Source organism: Molothrus ater, chromosome 14 (genome assembly GCF_012460135.2).
Source record: "Molothrus ater isolate BHLD 08-10-18 breed brown headed cowbird chromosome 14, BPBGC_Mater_1.1, whole genome shotgun sequence".
NCBI lineage: Eukaryota > Metazoa > Chordata > Aves > Passeriformes > Icteridae > Molothrus > Molothrus ater.
In genome coordinates this window covers 17,362,602-17,386,069 of record NC_050491.2, presented here as the reverse complement: position 1 = coordinate 17,386,069, position 23,468 = coordinate 17,362,602, and the positions used below count along the sequence as shown (strand labels likewise).

Genomic DNA, 23,468 nt, shown 5'->3' with positions numbered 1-23,468 from the left:
CAGAGAGGGTTCTTCCTGTGTTTGGATGTAAAGGATTGGTGGAACAGAGAGGGTTCTTCCTGCATTTGGAGGCAAAGGGTTGGTGGAACAGAGAGGCTCCTTCCTGCAGCCCCCTGGGACAAACTCAGACAAACTCCTTTATCCTTCTCACACTAATTGTGATGCATCTTGAAATGATTGGATCTATTGTTAGAACAGGCCTTGTCAGCAGCTGGGACATGGTAATTAATAGAAATTTCTCTTTAATTCCTTAAGATGGAGAAGCTAAAGTCACAGTTGAGCCCTGGACCCCAATTATTAGGTGATTAATGAAATTATAATTGCCACGCTTTCGCTCATATTCACCACTAGGTTTACTATTAATCATTAGAGGCAGGGCACAAGACAAAGAAAATATTTCACAAGCATTGTGCTACAGACACATGGGAGAGCTCTATTTGGGTCAGGAAAATATTTTCTCCACCAAGCTGGAGCAAATGAGTGTCATTACCCACAAGTTAACAGTGCTGACAGTTCAAGTGAAGGCTAAGCTGGCTAACAGGAATCATTTCCTGCCTGATAACAGCAGCCACCCCTGATCCAGCACTGCACACACACACTTGCTGGCCACCAAGGTGGGAGAAAGAGTTTTTAGCATCCCTGCCAGTAAATGGAACAATCTACCCCAATAACAGGATTCCCTTCTGAGTTGTAAGGATAATTCTTTTAAAATCATGTGATAGAGAGATCCCATAACTGCATTGTGTCTGTCTGTGGGCAGGGACAGTCTTAGACCACTGGGCCTGTCTGACATCTGTACCTATTTTCCAAGCCTGATTATTTCCCAAAGACAACTCAAAGTGGCCAACAGAGTTCCAGCTTCATAGGAATTAAGTGAGTAATTCTTTTGTCTATAGAATATCAGTTGAAAAAGAAAAAAAAACCAAAACCATAACCCAAAAGTTAAGTTAGAGCTGCTTTAGCCCTGTAGCATTCATGTCAGGAAAGGTCAGAACCAAGATTTTTTTTTTTTCTTTCCCTTCTCCACTGATCAGATTCTATGAAAGAATAATTATTTTTTCACAGATCAAAAAACTACGCAAGGGAAGGAAATTAAATGCAAGTGAAGAAAAAGGCTGAGCTTCTTTTGTCTCATTTGGCTTGAACAGCTCTTGAAAAATTCAAGGGCTCCACAGCCATCACCCCAACGAGAGACTGCAAGAGAAGAAGGATTTCCTTGGGGCCACAGAGCTGTGTCCTGGGGCAGAAACTGGGCAGAGGAGGGGACAAGTCCCCATCATCCCCCACCTGCAGCCTCTGCTCTTCAGCACCTCCATGCATTTGTGTTCTTGCAGCCACGCGGTGGAGAGTAAATGACTATTTACCTTGTACTGATCTGTATCAGCTGAAAAATCACTGTAATTTAGATCTCATTTGTTTATGTAATAAATGATTTGTTTATACTGAACTCGATGTTTTACTTCAGCTCCTTGAGATTTCATTAAATCACAAAACACTTGTGAGACCATGCCTAGGAAAGGCAGAAACAGCAAATCTGCCACACAGCCCTGAATGCATTAACAACCCAAGCATGCAGCCACTCCACCGTGTTTACTGGCAGAAAGAAGTGATTTCTGTGATCAGCCACTCTTGAATATGTCTGAAACTCTGATTGCAGGTGCTTTTTTTAGTGCTGATTTAAGCAAACATTCCTCATCTGACATCATGTGAGTTTTAAACAGGAGGTGGGTGGCGACAGCAACGCTGGGGAAGTTGCAAAAGGCTGAATTCCAGTCTCTGGGGGAAAATAAAAGAGCTCACTAATCTTTGATGTAATTTATCTGAGCATATGCCAAAGTGCACTAAATTGTGTAAGGGAGGATAATAAATATCTCCAGTGCATGGCAGAGAGGGAATGGAGGGCTGGGGAGTTCCATTGCACTGCTCAATCAGGAGGTTGGGTCAGTCAATGCCTGAGCCCAAGGCTGAGCATCAATCTTGGCAGTGCTGGGACATGGCAGGGATTCACAGAAATGAGCAGTATTGCCTGCAAACCAGTGAATGCGATTATGTTTATAAATATTACTATTCTCATCATGAAATTGGCTATTAACAGCTTCCAATTAGGAACCAGAGATAACAGACAGAGCTGTAACTTGGGTTAAAGATTCAGCAGAGAGCCATGGCTGTTACAGATTTCTCTTACTGCAAATTTAAAAAAAAAAAAAAAAAAAAAAAAAAGCCTTACCACCCTTTCTTAATCTAAGAACTATTTACTGGATACTAGGGAGGTTTTAACTTTCTTTACCTGGAGTACTGCTAAAAACAAAAGCAGATTTGCTGGTTTGGTTTGGATTTTTTTTCATTTTGACCTCCATAACAGAACAAAATCATCTGTTGTTCTTCCCCCCCAATTCTTGTAACAATAATTCTACAATAAACTAGTACAGCATCACCCAAATGCCAGGGAAGGTTGTAAAGCCATAAAAAGATTCTGATAATTCAGTGGTGAGATGACTTTTACTGCACAAATATTCAGTTAATGCAACATCTTAATCAGTTACTTTCTAGGGAAACTCCCAAATTTTGGTGCTTACTGTTGGTATTTAATGTTTTAATGAATACCTTACACAAGAGTCTCTCAGAGTGGTGCAAACAGCCCCATCAAACTTTTCCAACCATACACTGCATTCCTTGTTTCTCTCAAACACACACACACAATTTGACTCATGTTGTATTGTGAGGGAAATCCCACAGATAGAATCACTAAAATCGAGTTTAGAACTCATCAGAACAGGAGAGTGGCTTTGCAGAGATTAATAACATATGTAAAAAAAAAAAAATATCCTTTATATCCTGCTCTCTGATTTCTCAGCAAGGTGAGAATTTCCTGACCCATTGGAGGGCTCAACACAAGAAATGTGAAGTTACTGCTGGGCTGGTATTGGTGGCTGCTGGCTCATAGTCCAAATTGTGGGAGGTGCAGGTGGAACAAAAAATTCACTTGATAACCAGGGACATCTTTTCCCATACCACAGAAAGATGAACTTAGAAAGAAGTCCAAATTCAATAACTCCTTGAATAGATTAACTCTAGCTTTCTAAATAATACAGCACATATTAGAAAGGGTCACATTTATAGTGGCTCTAACAGCCCCAGGAGGGAAACTACAGTGGTTGCCTTTGATCTATTGGCCTATATTAAACAGTGATGTGCTGGAGCATTGGGAAATGTCCTAATTTATTCCTGGAAAATACGTATGCATATTGTCAGAAGGAACATTCTTTATGCTGCAGTGGTGTATTTTATGAGAATGATTAAAAAAAGTGAAAGGAAGCAGAGAAGTGTGTCATCCATCCAAAATTGAACAGGCTGCCTGGCTAAATGGCTGAGCAGCAATTTTGATTGAAATTCTTTGCATCAAGATATTCACTTCAGTTTTGTTCCCCCCCGCAAAATGCTCCTTTCTAAGCTCAGAAGCAAAGTAAAAAAAGGGTGCATAAAAAAAAAAAAAAAAGGCTAATTCCAGATCACAGGTATTGCAAGGGAAAATGAGAGTGCCCAACACTTGTTGAGGGCTGTGCAGACCCAGAAAAGAGCAGAAGAGGAGCTGCCACTCCTGAGCCCTGCAGGGTCTTCCTGCAGTGCCACAAAAGCAACTTCATGACACAGCCATGGTGAGAGCTTGGGAGGAGCTTCAGAGCCTGGTACCCGGGCTTGCAGCTCCTCAGCTTCCTGAATTTTAGGGTGCTGGCCCTGCACCAGAACTATTCCACCTGCACCACGAGCTCCACACACATTCAGGAGTTTTTTTTTTTAACATGTGCTAGTTAAAAAAGAAGAAAACAAAAAGGCTGCCTAAAAGAGAAAGGAATACAGCTCTGCTCACAAACACTAGATCTGTCAGCCTTTTGCACTTTTTTTTTTCTCCTCAAAGCAGAAATAGCAAATAGAGGGAAAAAATAATTTTTTTCTTTTGCATTTTCTAAAATTGAATTTTTCCCCTCATATGCTCTCATTGCACCACAGGCTGGCAATACTTTCTGTAAGGGGCAAATGTTGCACATCCACTTCTAATCAGAAGAATTTAATAATATTCCATCAGTTTGCATTTATACTGTCAAATTTTTATATTTTTGTTAGAAGAAATGTGAGTACCCGTTGCTAGCCAGAGTAGCTGTGGACATGAATAGCAGCCTAACTGCCTCCTTCTGCAAAGAAAGCTCCCTCCTTGCTACAGCTGAAATCCTAATCAGAGTTCCCTCACAAAACAGATATTGTAGGTGTGCTGTGCTAGTCATTGCTGTTATTATAAATGACATTTCAGGAATTGAAAAAATTGTAGCTTGTCAGTTGAGACCTGTAATCGTTTTCCATTCAGGAAAGGGTTTAACAGGGCTGCTGGTAAAAGGAGGAAAAATACATTCCCTTCTTGCTAATCTCAGAGAGACACAAGTGGTCTAAATGAACAATTATCTGAGACATTGAGGGAGATTTCTAATAGCACTGCATTAGAGTGAGGGTTGGTGTGTTCTGACGGGAATTTAATAACCCCAAATCAGCCCCAGGTGACCAGGACACTGCAGAGCTCCAGGGAGGGGAGCAGGGCCGACCCTGCCCTGTCCAAAATGTGCCCAGAGAGCCCCTGGTGCCACCTGCCCTGGCCACTGGCTGAGGGTTCAGGAGATGCCACCCTTGGGTACCCACCCTAAAGCAGGCAGAGGCCACAAGACAAATTCACTCCAGAAACAAGAGCTGCGCAAGGCGCTGGGTAACCCACGAGGAGCTCCTGTGCCTGGTGCTGTCACTGCAGTCCTGAATGGACTTCAACAGAATCCCTTCAAATGATGCCTTCAAATTGCTCCCTCAATGGAATAAATGAGACAGATACTTTAAACTTTCAGATATTTAACCATGTATTTCTACTGTGTATTTCTATTTCTACCATGTATTTCTATTTCTACTGTGTATTTCATATGACATGCTTATTGCTGTCTGTGGGCACGAAAAGAGAACTTATGTTCTCAATCTAAAGTTACATTAGAACTGCACAAAAAATCTAATAGCCTTTCTAGATGATAGCCTGTGTTAGAAACAAACAGCCAGGAATAGTTCATGGTACAAGCAGATAACTATGAGATAAGCAGAGAAAAAAGAGAAATTACATGATTTAACATTAAGCTGTTGTAGTGGCCTACTGGGGAAGGAGGGAAAAAGTAATCACTGTTAAGCACAGACTTGAAACATCATCTTCAAAACAAACCAGAGGAACCTAAACCTCTCTTCCTGACAATATTAATAATACCAAATATTATAATTTTGATGATAATTGCAGTCTCAGCCATGCAAGTTAAGCAGAGCATCCCTTCTCTCCAAACTGCTGCAGTCCCAGCCCTGCTGCCAAAGGCAGTGGAAATCACAGAGCCCACTTAGTCAGAAAATCAGAGCTCCCCTTCCTTCTCACCAAGCACTTCATCCTCTGGTAAGCATTGCAGAAAGTCTGGAGCCCTGTAGGAAGAATGGCTGTGTAATAAAAGTGTAATTGAAATGGCTGCACTGCTGCCTCATTTCATTACTCACACTGGCCTCTGCTTGTTAAATTTTAAGATCTCTTGGGAAACCAGTGCATAATATAACAACACTCCAGAGTGTCAAAACAACCCCTGCTATGATTTATCTCATGCATGACATCAAGGATCTATTTTAAAGTAAAGATTTTACCAGTGAAACAAGTCCTTAAACTTTTCCAGTTCCCTGAATTTAAAGAATGTAAAATAAAAATTGTGGGGAAAATTTAAGGAATTTCTAGAGTTCCAGTTGTCTTTGCCTGCCTGAAATGTTTTGAGTGCCCTTACTCTTTTGTATCTCCAAAGTCATTATAAGAACAAAATCTAATCTGGGTTTCTTGAACAACAATTAGTATAAGAAAACAGAACTCCATCAAGTAGGCAACCAACAGAAGAAAAACGAACACAAAATCCAATTACAATCTTAGAAATTCTTTGGTTTAGAGTAATTTTAAAGTTCCATTCAACACACAGGAACTGTAGATCCTTGTGGGTGACACACACCAGCGTTTCAGGGAGGGATATCTGGATACCAGCACAGCCCTGCTGCCATGGGCTGCTCTCTGGGTGCTTTGAATTTGCCTTTTGAACTACAGCTTTACTAACGAGATCTGAAATGAATGGGCTCTGACAAGTAAAAAAAAAAGGGTATTTCTGCACCTCCTTCCTAACTTCACCAGCAACTACAATTAAATTGGAAAACCTTTGCAACCACAACTACCATTAAAAAATTCCTTCTGCCCCATGCAGGTAAGGTCACCACTGAATATTCTGCTTTATTTGTTTCCAAGCAAAACCAGAGGCACAACAGCAGTGCCATTTCTTCATCTGCCCTTAATTTCTCCATAAAATCTGCCACAGCCATGGCGTGTTACCTGTAGGAAACGCCATAAAATTAATTTTGTCTGGGCTTAATTAGCAGTTTTATATTTAGCTCCTTCCAGTGCACAGAGGAGCCTTGGCTCCTCTGCAGCCAGGCCCAGGAGTCACTAATAGGCCATATAACACAAATATAACTTTTTGCTCTCTGCTGCTTTGGAAGATTGATCATTTCCAGCAGGCTTTTTTATTTGGAGGCAATTTCTCCTTTGTGTCAGGAAACTGTGGCCAGCTCTGAGGTACACACCCAGCCAGAGGGGCTTGCAGAAGAATACTGGAGCAATGATTTGAGCAGGTACTTTCTACAGCCACCCTGCCCTTGCCTTGAAAAAGCTGAGCCGAGGACCAGAAGAGCCTCAGGGGGGACCCAGCACAGCTTCCCCAGGGGACCCCAGAGCTGCTCAGCACATTCCTGCCCCCAGAGCAAGAACCCAAGGCTCAGATGGGCCACGACACCCCAGCCCTGCAGCTCAGAGCAGAAACAGCAGAAGACACAAATCACAAGGGAAATGAAACAATCTTTTGGAAAAATTCACCACCAGTCTGGGTGTTGCCCTGAATTTTTAAGATTTTCTGAGCCTTCTGATGCTTGCATTCTTGTAATGAACTTTCTCACACGCTTTCTGTAAATAACTCATTGTTTCGCAGTCTCTTATGGAGAGGAGAAATCTGATGGGCTGTTGGTTTGTCCAGTGTCATTGGAGAGGTGGCACTGTCACCCTCCAACCCACTGTCACTTTTGGACATCTATAAATGTTGGAGTCAGAAAATAAACTTCCCTTTTTTACCTTGAGAACAGCAGCATGTGTGTGTGTGTGTGTTATTTGGTGTCCTAGAGTGACATCAGAGTTAGACAAACCAGGGTTTTGTTTTCCTGTTTCTCCCTGGCAGATCCAGTGAGTGAGAAGCCTTTGAGTGATGATTACTGCTCATCACCCAGCACCCCTGGGTTTATCCTAAAATTCATTCTAACATAAGAAGTGCATTTCCTAGGCGTTGGCAACAGGACACAGGGCTGTCACAGTAACATTTGGTCACCAGCTCCTTTTCACTCCCTCAGCCCCTGGGAGAGGCAGAAGCCCCAAATAACCCAGGCAGATCAATAACAAGGGGACAGGCCACTGAAGCCCTGGGTCTCCACGCTGTTAACACAACCCGTGTGTTCTGCCTCTTTTCTATAGAAATTTAAACAACTTAAGCCTTACAGTCTAAAAGATATTGGGGAAGTAGAAATCAATGGAAGCTTTGTTATTTTAAGAAAGCAATTCCAAGGAGTTTGAAGCATTGTCTCCTTAGGACTTCAGTTTGCATTTTCCTGCAATTGTGTGGCAAATTCTTTGGCTGAAGAAGAAAAAAATATGGAGAAGCTGAGTGGCCTTTCTGTGCACTGCTCCCTACAGAATGAAATTAATCGGTTACTTGACTCCCACTTTGCCTTAACATTATTGCTCATTATTTAGCTAAGAAAAACCTACATATATCTTTAAAAAAATCACATTTTTATTGTTACAGAACCTCAACCTGTTCTGAACTCTGCAGTTCTGTCAGGGGCATCGACTATAATGATCCAGATCTCAAGGTCAGAAATATAAAGAACTGAGCAAACCAGTAATTTCACACTGTGTAACAGTCTCTGAGAATGCTGGCCCCTGACATACCATGCCATGAAGAAAAACAATGAACTTTCATTTTTGATTTAAAGAGTCTAAGTTTACTCAAAGGTGTTTTTGCTATCCCCCATAGTTTTAGAGCAGTATAACCAGCCTTTACAACTTGTCAACATTTAATAGCCTGCACCCCAATGATTGATTTTCTTCAATTGGCTTTTTTTTCCCCCTCTCCAACCCATGTATTTAGCTTTTAGGTGCAGCAGGTTGACAAGGCATCTATCATGGCTAAACAGACTAATTCAGAAGCATTTATTTCCTGCAGCCCTTTTTGTTCGGTCTTCTGCTGCATTCTTTGTTCTGTATGTTCCCATGGACCAACACAGGTTCCTGCTACAGCATCACCAGGAAAGCTGTGCTGTGCTCTTCATTCTGCACTCCCTCCTTCCCATCCTGCCTGCCACCTTCCCTTCCAAGGGAGTTTGGTTTAACCAAACCCTTTCCAAGGGAGTTTGGTTCATTTGGAGAAGGAAGATCCATGAGTAAAGGCCTGTGTGTGTGTCTTGGTAGTTATTAAAACACATTTAAGATACACCCGGTTCACCCCATTTAAAAATGTCATCTCTCAAGACAATGCAAAAGTGGAACAGGAATTTTCCTGCCCAAAAAGTTGCTAAGTTTAACAGATACCTATTTAAGCCATGCTGTCCAGTAATTCTGATATCTGAGTGCAAGTGGTGTGTGCACCATGTTAAATGTACAGTGTCAGACACATCCTGAGGTTTCTAGAGCAAAGAGATATCACTGGAAAAAAACGGTAGAAATGTCTGTTAAGGTTTTTCAGTGAAAATCTATCCCTGAAGGCCTGAAGTATGCTTCCAAGAAGGCTGAATTAATTCAGCAAAACATACAGCATGAGTTACCTGCAGTCCCTTAAACTATCATAGAGGTCACAGGGCCTCACAAATCTGAGGATGAACTTAAAAATAGAAAGCAATGATTCTGTGGTCTAATCTGAGCTTCACCTCTCTCAGATTGTGGAGACATGGAATAGAGAGTTAGAGCCTGCATAGGAACAGCTCAGAAGAGGCAGGAGGAGGGAAATCTTCCAACAGCATCACAATGATTTTTATTTTTATCAGGTTGCTGTAAAAGGAGCACCTTTATTCCTCAGGAAAACATCACTAGACAGTGTTTTCAAGATGTTTCTTAATAGTTAAGCCCCACCTCCTCTCTAGGAAGATAATTAAGAACTCTTTGATCTCGCTGCTGTTTGGTGAGGGTAGGAGTGATACACAAATGACTTGAGAGGCTGCTGAGTTAAATCACTCCTGTTTGCAAAAACTGAAATCTGCCAGAGTAAAGCATCACTAATGGATTTGTAGCCGACAGAATAAATACCACTTGCAAGTAAACTAATATTTGAGGAATATGTGAGGAAAAACTTTCTTACATAAAGGAAAAGGCTCCTTCAATTACTGCCCATCTTGCAGCTCCCTTGGGAATTCCCCAGCTCCTTCTGTCAGCTCTCTCTAGGTGGTTCTAGCACGTGCTTTTATTCCTTATAAATATTGGTTTATCTTCTAACTGAAAGCCAAAAATCCTTTTTTTTCCTTCCCTCTCAATCAGGATGAGTGCTATAAAAACACTTGATAGAGAAGCTGCCTGCACAGAGTTCTTGGCACGGCTGGCTTATTTCACAATGGCCAGTAAGAGAGATTCATTCCTTGGAAGGGGAAAACAGCATTTTTCCATTAGGTGAACTCCTGTATAATACAGCAGCATATCTCTGCTTCTTAGAGTCCCCACAACTCTTGCTATCCTTGTTTCCAACTGAGTTGTTTACTTTCTCTCAAATCCTCAGCTTGGCAGAGCTTGTGAACAGCCTGCCACGCTGCTGAGCACAGTGCCACAAATATGAAAGGAAGAAGCAATTCTGAAGGAAGCACATCTGAAAGGAGGAAGATAAAATAGTGATGGCACGATTATTTTTATTTTATCAAGTCGCTGTAAAACTGCCAAGCCCAGAAGCCGGGCGTTTTAGCTGCGTTCTGAAAAGAGAAAGCCAGAAAAGGTCTTCCCTCTCTCACTGCTTCTCCTCACCAAAAAAAAAAAAAAAAAAAAAAAAAAAAAAAATAAGTTCAGATGTTTCCAAGTCACAACACTTGTAAGTTCTGAAATAGAAAGAATGAAACAGATCATAAAGAATCCTCACTTTCACTCAAATAGGCAGAGATCTGTGTGATAGGCACAGGTATGAAAGCAGCTAAAGGGAAAACAATTGGAATTGAAAAGAGCCAAGAGCTTCGTTTTCCCTGAGACCTGAGTGCCTCATGCAGCCCCTCCCAGGGAGGCTGCTCAGCAGGGAAACCAAATCTGCACAGAAAAAACATCAGAATCCACTGTGATGGCAAAGGTTTCATGGATCTTGGACTTGCTGAGCGCAGAGATCTTCTCCAACCTAACTGATTCTGTGAAATGATCCTTAAAATAAAACTTGGGAAGGAGAAAATTTTAACATGGGCAGAACAGAGGATCACTGTCGAAATCAGGTTTTCTCATAGGGAAATAACTATAGGAATTCAGAGGGTAAAACATAAATATGAAATACTACCAGATAACCCAGTGCTAAAAATGTCCCCCACAGTGCAAATACTTTGGTAATAAGTAATTAATTAATCTGGTAATAGCACTTCAGATTAGGACATTGCCCTGAAACCCTTTACATTAAAAGAAGCACCTAGAACTAATCTTGTCCATGGCAATGCCTGACTGTGGGCACCCTGGCAGGGGAAGTTTCCACAAATGTCGACAGCCTGAGTATTTATGTGAGTCTTTGCTGAAGAGTGAAGAGGAATTTAGAATAAAATCTTGAGGGAGAGCAGCAGCACAAAGAGAGGGCATGACAAATAAAACCAAGTGCAATTTCTGCCTCTGTTGGTAGTTTACACCATCTGTACTGCAGATATATAGTGAAATTCAGGGCATTACAAAGTACTGTGGAAGTTTATGGATTTCTAAACAAAGCAGCAGAATATGCATCTTTTCAGGGATGATGAATTCCACAGCAAACACCAACCACTGTCAGGCTGTTTGCAACGTGAATTCTTTTCTGAGTCTGGGAAATCTCTAGTATCTGTTAGAGCTGGGAAAACAGCACCATGCACAACAATTAATTGTGGGTTTTGGGAAGGCATAAAGGCATTGCAAAACAAAGCCAAAACAGAAAGTTTTGCTGATCACTTTCCAAACTACAGATGCTGATCTGCAGCACCAACACCTACTGTCTGGGGCTTGGCATCCTTTTCTAATGGCATTTCCCCTGATTTAGCTTCATAAGCAACTCAATGGGAACCAGTTTGTAAAATTCCAGTTTGCAGTCATAACAGCATGGAAGAAGGAGCCCTCCAAATGTAGAAGTTCATCCACAGAAAGGACGATGCACACTGAAAAACTCCCTTCCTTCTTCAAGGCAGAGCTAGCTACCACCAAAAGCATTTTGTTTCCTAAGAAAAGGCAAATAACGTACTACAAAAATCTGTTTTCAGAGTATTTTGAGTCAGCACATAGATTCTGCTGTTCATCTGTGTCCCTCAGTGCCAAGCAGGCAGGGTGGAGGCTGCCAACAGCATCTCAGTGGCAATGGGGTCCAGGCCACCATCTCTTTGTGACTTCCCTGGAATTTGCCTCCAGCTCTGGCACAAACTTGTGCTGCTGGACAGTGACAGAGGGACAGCAATGGCTGGGACTCCTATGGCCTGAAAATCAATAGCTGCTTTAAAGAATGATCTTCTAGCCATGAATTTATAGATTTGAAATGGGACAACGCAATTTAGAATTTATAGATACGAAATGGGACAAAGGAGAAAAGAGATCTGGAGCAAGATCCCATTTGTTGAGCTAATTGTGAGAGGGCACACCTGTGTCCCTGCACATCTCACAGACCCCTGGATGCAGGGCAGGGGACACAGGCAGGGGAGCCTTGTGGCCAGGCTGGATTCTGACATTCCCAGCTCAGCATCTCAATCTGCAATCAAAAGCTCTCAGAGCAGGAAAGGTCCCCACAGCACATTTTATTCTTCACTATTTCTCTGTTTTGAAATCCCTTCTAGGTGAAGAAAACCAATAAAATCTTAGCAAGAAGCCCCAGCGAACTCATGAGGTCTGAGGAGCGAGAAATGTCCATTTTAAAGGGCAGTACTGCCCTAAACTGCCCTAAAAGGGCTCAACAGGGACACCCTGAGTGGCACAGCAGCACCTGCACCCTCTGGGAGTGCCCCTGTCTCCTTGCAGGACCTAAAACCCACTGCAAATGCTGACTCTGGTCATCTCCCCTTGTTATTTATTGGATTCTTTCTCAAAGGCAGATGGAGAGAGCAGTGGTGTTAATCTCATTTGGGATTGAGTGAGTCCAAAATACCCATTACCTTATAGGCACTGGGGCACCAAGCTGGAGTGTATCTGCTTTATATGCAACAATTTTCAGCCAAAAAATTAATCAGACCATAAAATATCCTTCAAGGAAAAACAACTGATTTTGCAGATGAGGAGTCGCCTCAGAGGGTGAGCAACCTGGCAACCCAGAGCCACCGTCTCCACTAAGACACAAAACAATAATCATATAACTTAATGGACTGGTGAAATCCCCCATTTCAGTTCACTAAATTCAGGCAAAATCTCTTTTCAACACTGAAGATGTGTGAGAGTGAGTTTGGGTGTGCATTGGGAGCCTTAACAGCATTTATGAATAATTTGTCCTCTGACACTGGGTTTCAGGCTCCATCCTTTGTGAGCAATAGGAAAATATTCAGGGTTGCAGAACCATAACTGGACTGAACCTCTGCAGGTGAAGAGCTCACAATGCACTTTGTGCCTCCTGACATTGCCTGGGACAGGATTTTATGGCTCTGTTTGCTGTCCAGAATGAAAAATTTGTGTCACTAATTCATCAGGAATTAAGATATAATGTTCTTACTAAGCACTGGAAAAGTTTACACTTAAAAAAAAGCCAACCAACCATACAATGACATTATCATCAGGAAAAGATGGTTACAAGTTTCCTAAAAACAGTGTGGGAAAGAAAACATCAGGAGATCAACCAAGAGTTAAAACCTCAAAACTTCCAAAAGCTTTCCCTCAAACACTCTCCATGCTAAGATCTGCATGGAAGCCAATACCATTTTTAAGATTTAAAGCACAACACCAGAGAGACTTTATTGTGTTCACGTTTCCCAAGGGCTTTTCAAGCTGCTCCTCTCCCTCCCAGATGCATAAATCCCTGCTCTGGTGGAGCAGTGCAGAGGATGGATCTGTTCAATGCACGGCTCCTGCCTCCCCTTGCAGTGACAGCCAGCTGGGCACGGCAAAAGGGACACCTCCAACAATCCTAGCTCCTTTGTGTTTCCAATTTGAAGATTTATGCAAGCTGAGCATGGCTCACAGCACTAAGTTACAGCCCAATGGCACTTCATGGTTTTGATATTTGGAGTTTTCTCCTAAGTAACAGGGGTGTCTCTGCTCCCTGGCCAAAAGGAAAAGGAAAATCATTCTGAGCATCCCTAAGGATAACTGAGCACCTCACAGAGCTCATCTACATCTTCTGAAAGCAGGCCCAGGTGATGGACTCAGACTCTGACAGGGCTTTGTGCATCTCCAAAGATGCAGGAGTAGCTGCCTTCGTGCCCTTTGTAAGCACTGTTTCACTGCTGAGGGCCCATCTCCCCCAGCTCAGGAAGAGGAGCGTGGATGCCCTGGCTGCTCTGAGCAGCACAGCTGCCCCCTGCAGCCCCTGCCCGAGGCACTGACAGCTTTTTGGGGTTACCTGTTTGCATTGGGGTTACCCTGTTTGCACAGGGCTGGGGCCAGGTGATGCTCTGCAGCTGAGCTCCCTGCTCCTCCTACCAATCCCTTCCTCTTTGCACCTCTGTCTGAGCCTGTAACAGCAACCCTGACGTGTCAGAAGCCAGAGGAAAGAAAAGATTTAACAGCGAGAGCCGAAGGAATTAGGCAGACAACACCGCTGTCACGGCAGCGGACAAAAAGGGAAGAGACATTGGACAAGGCAAATGACTCAGAAAGGATTTAAATACCTCAAGGAGGACCTGAAGCCTTTGCTACAGCCCCATTTCCCCTTGAGCAGTTTGGATGTTTGGGAGCAGTGAGACAGGGCTGAGCACAGCTGAGGCAGCCCCATGGGAACTCTCTGGGGAGGCCTCCCTGCTTTTAATTAACTCAGGAGAGAACTCTATATTGGCTCAAATTGAGAGGATTTTTATCATGGAAGCACAGCCCAGTCTGCAAAACAGACAGCTAAACTTAAATGAAATGGGAATTATACTCTGCTTTTGTAATAGTCTCCCCTGCTGAAATCAATAGCAAATTCAGTGCTCACAGCTCTGAGAGCTTGCTTCTCTTTGTCCTCATTTTCTCTGAGTGACTTTTCAGCTACACAGAGACTAACCTCCTCTGCCATGCACTATGGCAAATCAGGATCTTGAAAAAAATATTTTGTATATACTAAAGTCTGTCTGAAATGCTGCCAGGTTAATACAAATAGAGTTCTGCCTGTTGGCCAGGTAACCTCAGCAACCCTGCTCTGCTGCAGAGTAAGTCTTGATTTAATTAGAATTAAGACTTTATTTGCAAACATCTTGTAATTACCTTTTTTATTTTACAGTTGAATACTCCCAGTGGCCTACTACAGGCTGATATACTGGTTTATATGTGGCAAGTTGGTGGTGTTCTATTCCACATTAACTCGAACCAGGGGAAACTATCAATAGACAAGAATTTGTTAATGCCCCTTTCCACTCCATAAACTGCCTTTTCAGAGTCACCTTCCAGAACTGTGCCCTGATTTCTGGATACATTATTTGTTCAGGATGTCAGGGATAATTCGCGTGTTTTCTTTTCTCTCCAGTTTCCCAATAAAATGTTATTTTGTTCCTGCAGATACTCAAATCACACCAAGACAACTCTCTGCTTCCAGTTGGCCTCAAGCTTGGGAGGCCTCCATTCGAAGAGATACAAGTATCAGGTTTTAAGACTGGAGTGCTCAAAAACAGTTCAGAAATTTATGTAGGAAATTCTAATTGCATTTAGAATCCCCACACCTTCTGCTCTCATCTGGTCTTTTATTACTTGTTTGGGTTTTTTTTTTTAATTTTACCAAGGGTTTTGTGTTAGCCCTCAGGATTACAATTGGAGCTCCAATTACATAAGAAATGTATTCAAGGAATATTTGAATTTACTAAGGCACCAAATAAAATAGGAACATTTTGAGCACACAGATTCTAAATACTGACTATAACCTGGATGTGAAATAGACTGTATAAATCTGTTTAGGTGGCTAGTTTCTACTGAAGACACCAAACCAGGAAAAAAGCTTTGTTTTCATTCTCACTTGGACTGGTTTTGAGTCCTAAAGGCTCAAGCTGTGACTTAAGCAAACAGAGCACACCAGGACTCCATGAACAATAATTCAACACCCATGAACTGTGGGAACAAAATATGCACTGAATTCTTATTAATTGCTTCTCTTCAAATATTTAACCACAGTTGCTAATATTTGTTCTTAATTTAAAACACTCTTTTTATAATTAAAATAAAACCAATAAACAACCTATTTTAATTTTGAATATTTTTTAAAGCCAGGATCAAACCACAGGCCATATTGCAATATATCTCACTTGTCAATAAAATGATTGCCTTCAAGCATATTTATCAGAAGCAGAGCAACAAATGTGGTTGGATTATATTTATTATTGGCAGCTTTTTGCCTGTGAGCAGGAGCTGAGGGAACAAGGTGAATTGCCAGCTCTCCTAATAAGACATCTCTGTGCTTGGAGACTTTTCTGTCCAGGAATGCTCAGGGGAGAGCCTGGCTGCAGATTAGGGCTCAAAACCAATGACAAGAACAGAAAGTGCTGCACGTGGCTGTGCCTGCATTGCTGGGCATTTGGAGAGAGCCAGAACTACATGACTTGATTTACTTTACAAAAACTGATTAGTAAAACCCCCTGTGGATTTCTTAACTATACTATGGAGGGATATAAGATTAGTGTAGCAATTCCCATCATCAAACGTATTTACTGCTAAAATATTGGATTAGTGATGTTGTATCCACTGTTCTAAGATTATAAAGCGATTCTTTAAAATTGAGCAAAAAAAAAAACAAAAAAACAAGACTACACTCTATAATTTGTAATTAGATTTGAGTGAGTGGTTTTGCCTTTCCAGAAAATGCAATTTTGCTAAAAAAATAAAATAAAAAATAAAAATGGACTGTGTTCTGCACACAAATAAAGAGAAAATGAAACTATAGATTCAGAAGAATCCTCTGAGACACAAATGGTTGTATTTGGCTGGATCTTGTTGCTCCCGCTGGTGATGCCCAGTGCTGTGGAATACCCCACCTCTACAGCAGGTGGTAATAAAGCCTCGTTGGTGTGAGATGTGGCTTATTTGAACACACATCATTTATTCAAAACCATCATCCTCAGACACTCACCCCTCCCAGAGAGCTCTGAGGGTCATCATTGTCTCAGGTTCCACTGACAGCCAACAGTGAAGGAGGACGAGCACGAGGAGAGGGGATAAATTAGCATGTTCATTAAAGTAATTATGCTACATTTGGGCCAGGAAGATTAATGCAGCTGTATCCTGACTTTTTAGCCATTATCTTCAGTGACTAAAAGCACTTGGAGTTCTTACAATTAATAAACAAATAAAAAGCTCCAGCAGTATCATCACCTTCTCACATTTTATCGTGTTGAACACCTCTAGGAACCACTTGTATGAAGTATTTCAGAGAGACATATAATAGACAGTGATGTAGGAGTCACCAAAAAGAAATTAAATCAGAAATATTCTGCAACTGAAGAGTGGGAGTTTTGTTGTACCTGTCATGCTGGCAAACCTCACTGTTTGCCACTACTGCAGTTTAAACTTGAGCATTGTTCCCTTTCAATAAGAAAATGGTAAATCCCTGTTGTCTCTTTCTGGAGTCATTTTCCCAGTAATGACAGAATCCTGGAGATTTTAGGGTTGGAGAGACATAGTGACCCCATCATCTCCCTGGGCTGCCTAATTCCAGTGTTTTCAGTGAAGAAGTTTTTCTTTTTTGCCATCTCATCTAAACCTTGGCAAACCTTTTAGCCATTTCCTCTCATCCTGGCGGCTGTTTCCTGAGACCAATCCCACCTTGCCAAAGGCTGGAAGAAACAATTTGTTTCTGATTCAGAACCATGGTGACCAATATTATTTCATGTCACTGCCACAAAAAATTCAGCACCAGCAACCTCAGAAATTAAAACAATCACAGATTACTTTGGTTTTAAATTGTCCTGTCTATAATGGACTGTAAATTTAGAGGCTATAAATATATAATCTTAACCACAGCAGTTCTGAACAGACTTGACAGGGTTTATCAGCTCAATGTTTAATCAGGCAAAGCAGCAAAAAACACAACCACAGGAATACATGGTATTTAGCATTTAAATAAAGCTTGTAAACCAATGACAAGTCTATTTGGGCAACTACTCCCACACGTGTTCCTTATCTGCAAAGGTCTTGTCCCAAATTTATCGGAACGAGTCTCTCGTACTTTATTTTCCAGGCAGGAACATCAGTTTCCATTCACTGAGTTCACAGAAAAAAGATGCAGAAAACTACAAGTTAAAAGGCACAGCCTGGAAAAAAGAATTCCCACAATGTCAATGTCATTCTGCTCTGTGAACTTAATCAACCACAGCCAAAAGCCCTAAAAAACACAACTGTAAAACCAAGAACAAAAACCCCACTACAAAGAAGGAGAAATGAGCCTGACAAAGCACTACAGCTCTTTTCTTGTCTAATTGCAGAGCTGTTTCAAAATTCCCAGCAAAACCTGGCTGCTTCCAAGATCCAACCTTGAGCAAACAAGGCAAGTAGGAGCCACAGCGGCACAAATCCCAAATCCTCGTTTCCCCAGCCTGTAACCTCTGTGTGAAATTGCCCTGCTGCTAATGGGCACCAGCTTCTCCCCTGCTGCTGGCAGGGGCCAGATGTGGCTCTTTCTGCCTCACTGCCCTTTGGCCCTGCACACAAACCCTGCTCTGGGCTGCTCCATTCCCTCTCTGCTGGCAGAGCTCATCCCACAGCAGCCCGAGCACGCGAAATGATTTTTTAATTGTTATTATTAAATAGACACACGTAGTGAGTCTCTCCCTTGTGTGTGGTTTGGGGGACTCAAAAACTCCCGTGGAAGAAACACCTTTTTGTACAGAGGAGTTGGCTTTACTGTGGTTCATTCCAGCAGCTTTTAAATACATTTCTCCTCCTTTTAGAGTTGGGAACCATTTGTTTTATGAGCACCATTTGGATCATTTGCCTGTTGCTCATAAAATAGACAAAGCTTTTATCCATGCCATGAATTTTTACTCACTTTATGCAAAATACCTAAGGAGGGATTTGCAGTGGCCAGAATTACATCCATGAAAGAATTATCAACTAATTTAATTTTCTGCTACAATAATGGCTCCAGCAGTTTTTGATTTTGTTGATTACATTTCTTCCCTCCAAGAAACAAAAAAGCATATTAGCATTACTCTGTTTTCTAAAACAAATACATACAAAGAAGCTATCTTTTTAAATTAAAAAAAAATAGGAATGACAAAAATATTTTATGAATTTTAATCTTTGTAGTTATTAATTAAAGCGGTGGCAAATGCAGATTTCAACAGCAATCAAACAACATGGTGATGGTCTGGTTGTTGTTCCAGCAAGAACAAGGATTCCCATCGACACTGGGACAGTGCAATGGAATATTTCCTTGGCAGGACTCCTGGCAACAAGACACACAAAGCACTTTTCACGAGGAAAAGTGGCTGCAAAAGTCACCTCTGTCACCCACGTTCACACACCAGTGCGTGTGACAATCGTAAATGACAATGGTAAATGCGTAAATGACAATCACAGCATCGAGCTGCTTCAACAGCTCCCCTCTCAACTCAGGAGCCAAAATCCTCTCCAAGAACCCAAATCCTCTCCAAATCCTCTCCAAGAACCCGAACGCAGCCCCAACCCAAGCTCCTGGTGAGGAAATGCTGTGGGAGAGGAACGGGAGGAGCCATCCATACTCCATCAGTGGCACTTGAAGAGTTAATGCCTGCTGCCAGCTGAGGAGCACAGCAAGGCCCCGCAGGACTGCACATAAACTTTATTGATTGCAGAGTCAGATCGATGGGCCTTAACTACTGTGATTAGCAGCTGCCAGCATGGAGGGATTGGGGGTTTGGCCATGCAGGGGCTGGGAGCAGCACAGCCTGCACTGGGAGCCTTTACTGGGCAAGGGGAAAATCCTGTGTGCCTTGGAGAGCAGCGCTCAGGGACTGCCCTGAAACAGCAGGCTTGCAGATTTACAGACAGAAATCTCCTCTCTGCACGCACAAGCATGACCAGCACATATCTGGGTTCTCAGCTGAGAGTTTCTGTACTTTAGCCAGCTGTATGGGCTGGCCTGTGGAAGCCTGCGCAGCCAGCAGTGCACCTGCTAAAGGGAAATGCACCCAGGCATGAACAGAGCTGGGAGGGCTTCCTCATTTCTGCTTCTCCATTCCTACACTGTATTTGCCACAAGTTTTGGGAGTAGAGGCCTCTAGAACAAACCTAACTTCCAGGATTTCACATTTCACTGCTTCTTTCATTCCCTCATATCACCTCTGAAGCCACACGCTCCATGTGCAACCCACTGATACACAGGGAATAAACAGCAAAAATGGCTCTGAAATCCTCCACATAAAACATTTATAATAAACATTTTTTCAAGTAATTACAAACACCAAAATATTCAAACCCATTCCGTGTTAAGAAAGATTGCATATTAATATCCATGTTTCTTTATCGCCTTTTGCATGCTTAATTATTGTTTCATTCTTGGTTAAGTCCTCATGAAGCAAAAGGCCGATCTCTCAAACCTCCCTCCCAAAATATCAAACATTCACCACTTCATTCCTACACCAGATGCTCACAGTTTATTGACACACCAATAAAACCATCAAAGTAGTTTTGTTTTGTCAAGTTCTGCAATTTTTTTTTTTTTAAGCAAAGTAGAAGGCAAGATAATGCCGGCATTTCTCCCTTAAAAAGAACTTAAAGGGGACCACCAATAGTCTGGGCAGCCAAAAACCAAAACAAACCATTTTGACATGTGATAGAAAAACCACAGAGCAACTTTTTGCAACAGCTTTTTTGCAGATTATTTCCATAAATACTTACAGAAACCAGCACTACAGAAAAGAAATTATCAGAAAAGTTGTTCCAGCCTACCTGTGGCTGAGTCCAGGGCTCCAGGGTTGTTTCTTTCAAAGGAGTTTGTGGCCTTCCAACTTCTTTTGTGTGCTTTTGGGAGAGAAAAAGATGTGTCAGTGGTATGTTCAGTGTGCATTCAGCATTAATATCCCTTGAGGGAATGAAACAGGTACAAATCCCATGCAGTAATGTATAAATGCATCACAGCACACATTTGGAGCAGGCTGTAAGTAACTTTTTTTTCCTACCAGCTAAAGAACTTTATAGAGTTGCTGTATCTTTCAAGGTGTGGGGGTACACACCTTCATCTGTGCATACAGGTAAAAAAATCAGCCAAAAATAGGAAATTATTTGCCACCAGAGTAAGGCTCAGCAGCGGAAATTCAGAGAGAACTCAGCTCTGGTTTCTCCCCTGTTTCCTGCCCAGGCTGTGTTATGCTCACTGTAACTTCAATAGATGAATCAGAAAAGGAATTTATGGGAGACACTTCTAAAGGCTGCATTATTTGGATGTGGAGCCAGGTTTTCAGATGAGAGCCCTTGTCTTTCCTTAATCCTCAGAGCTGGAGCCAGGAGACAGAGCAGGTAAAGGTTTTCTGTCTCCTTGACTTCCCACTACTTGGAATGTTCTAAGAACAGCCACCTCAAATCCAAAGTCCATCTAATCAAGTAGATTAAAGTGGTCTTCAAACACTCTGATCCTTCACACTTTCTTTTTTCTTACAATACCAAAACGTCCTGCAATTCTTTATCAACATCTAATTACTCTGCTGCAATAATAAATGCATAAGATTTTGGTCACTGGGATGGAGCACTGAAGAGGATGTTGGAACCTTTTAATTTTCTCCATATGTGCTTCCACTGAGGGAATTTTATACACTGTTGTGAAGGATAAAAGTCTCATATATTCTTTCTCCCTAAATTTTTGTTCTGTCATAGAAAAAATGTCATTCACAAGACAAAAAAAAAAAAAAAAAAAAAAAAAGATCCTCTGCTGAAATACTTTTATGTAGCACCAGGATTTTCCTCCTCCTAAAACACATCTCTAATGACAATCCCTTTGACCATATCTAATACAACTATCACATGATCCAGGTCCCACACCAGAGTGCTCTAAATGCCCATGGAGACTGCAAAGATTGACAAAGAAAAGGAGAGAGATGCCATTGGATTTTTTTGTCATTTACAACAACCTATAGCTGCCTAAAAGGAAGCATTGTTTTTTAAATACAGAATTTGGGGGCAACTTCATGGAGCATTCACAGGGCTTCTTTCAAAAAACCACCTTATTAAATGGCAATTGTGTTTTGGCAGGTTGGATTGCCTGTAATAATAGATTACAAGCAATAATTTTAACCATTTTTTGTTATTTTGTATTTTGGGGTAGCAACGGAATATGATTCATTCTTGAAATAGAACAATGAGTGCATTTCAAAAGTAAAAAGAAATAACCACAGATTCAGTGAATGCTAAAAAGAGTTAAAATGAATGCATCTGGAAAGGGAAGGTTGTGTTTTTCATGTGTTCAAAAGCAAATGTAGTCTACCTTATAATCTTGCTTTAATCATCAGCCATCAAAGGGACCCAAACACACAATGAAAATTATTAAACATATCAATTGTGATGCTAAAGATACCATAATAATTCCACACGGGCCAGCCTGCCAGGAACTGATGTTAAAAATCACATTATTTCTTGAGAAATAATTCTTCCTGGCATTTCACACCAGTTTTTTATACAACATTTGTCCACTCAGAGGGCAAAGAGAAAAATGAATAAACAAGTGATGATGCAAGGAAAACAGATGCAAAAGTACATTTAGGTGAAACAGCACTTGAAGTGTTTGGGTAACACTGGAAACCAAGTTCTCAACCTTAGACAGGGCTTAATGAAGACTCAAAGAACACAATGCTGAATTTTATTTAGACTGGCCCCATTTACTTCCTAAAGATCCCCCTGCCCTGCATCTAAAGAGACCCTGTCACCCCACTCTGAAGGTATCAGGAAATAGGGACAGCACACAGAAAGAGTGAAAATGGTGCAGATTCCAGGGAAACTGCTGCTCCTGGAGGGAAGGAGGACAAGACCAAGCAGCAGCTCCTTTACCCCTGCAGGCTTCCCTCAAACACCCTCGTGGCTCTCACTCCAATTCCCTGTGCTGTTCCACAGCCAGCTCTGCTTTGCCACGGAGGACCAGGAGGGGATTTGTGTGACCACTCTGCCCATGGACAAAGGTGTGAGCCCACAGGGACGGCTGGCAGCCACCCAGGGCCTGTACCTGTGACAAGAGGCAAATCCTCTGCAGCTCCAGCCCAGAGCTACCCCTCTCCAGGTGAGGTGCCTGCTACAACGGCAGCTACACCTGGAGCACAGGGGTCCTGACTCACCCTGGCAGGTACACACACCTTGTAATGGACCCAGCCACACGTTCTCTTTGCTCTGTTTTAAAGAAGGATGGGGTCATGAGAGACAATCCTCACAGGAGCCTCTTCCTTTCAGCACAGATAAAGAAACTCTGACTAAAGGTGGGAAGTTTTGGGAAGCCTTTGTCCCCTTTTTTAGCTTGGAGCATCTTCTTACAGCTTTCTGCAGCTCCCAAATTCCCTGAAGAAACAATAGACTGTGCCCACAGTCTTCTGTTTATGTTCCCTCCTCTTCCTCACTTTGGCATTGAAGTTCCACACATGGAAGAGAGCTGTACTCGTGATGGAATTGGATTGGATCAAAGATGGAAGATTTCAACCTGGACATGATGCTGTGGTTCCAGCAGTGCCAGTAGAGCTCCCCCAGCCCTTGCACACACAATGATTACAATTTTTCTAGCAATCAAGCCTGACTGATGGAATAAATTAGGTTCTTTCCATGTTGGAAGAGCCACCTGTACCTCTGTAAGAGCCAGGTGCTGTTCCACCAGCACAGGGGGTACCTGGACACCTCTTCCTGAGCTCTCCCTCTCTGCTGCAGCCCAGGGAGACACATTCTGCTCTAAACCATCACCTGGCATCCTGTCACTGCTGTGGTACAGGCACTGAGCGAGGCACAAACAAAGGAACCACATAAAACCTTGCTGGCTGTAAAGGTTTCCTTCATCTCAGAATTATTTCCTTTTGTCCACTAGGAAATGCAATAATTCCAGCTGCTCCCCAGG

At 42.1% G+C, this 23,468-nt stretch overlaps 1 protein-coding gene across 3 annotated transcripts in view; it reads right to left on the bottom strand.

The window, feature by feature from the left end:
• Positions 1 to 23,468, bottom strand: part of PCDH11X (protocadherin 11 X-linked) — a 428,928-nt gene that overhangs the window by 209,796 nt on the left and 195,664 nt on the right. For all 3 annotated transcript variants that reach the window (XM_036401881.2, XM_036401879.2, XM_036401880.2), the window contains one exon: positions 20,339 to 20,410. In XM_036401881.2, coding sequence (XP_036257774.1) covers positions 20,339 to 20,410 — 72 coding nt within the window. The remainder of the gene's footprint in view (positions 1 to 20,338; positions 20,411 to 23,468) is intronic.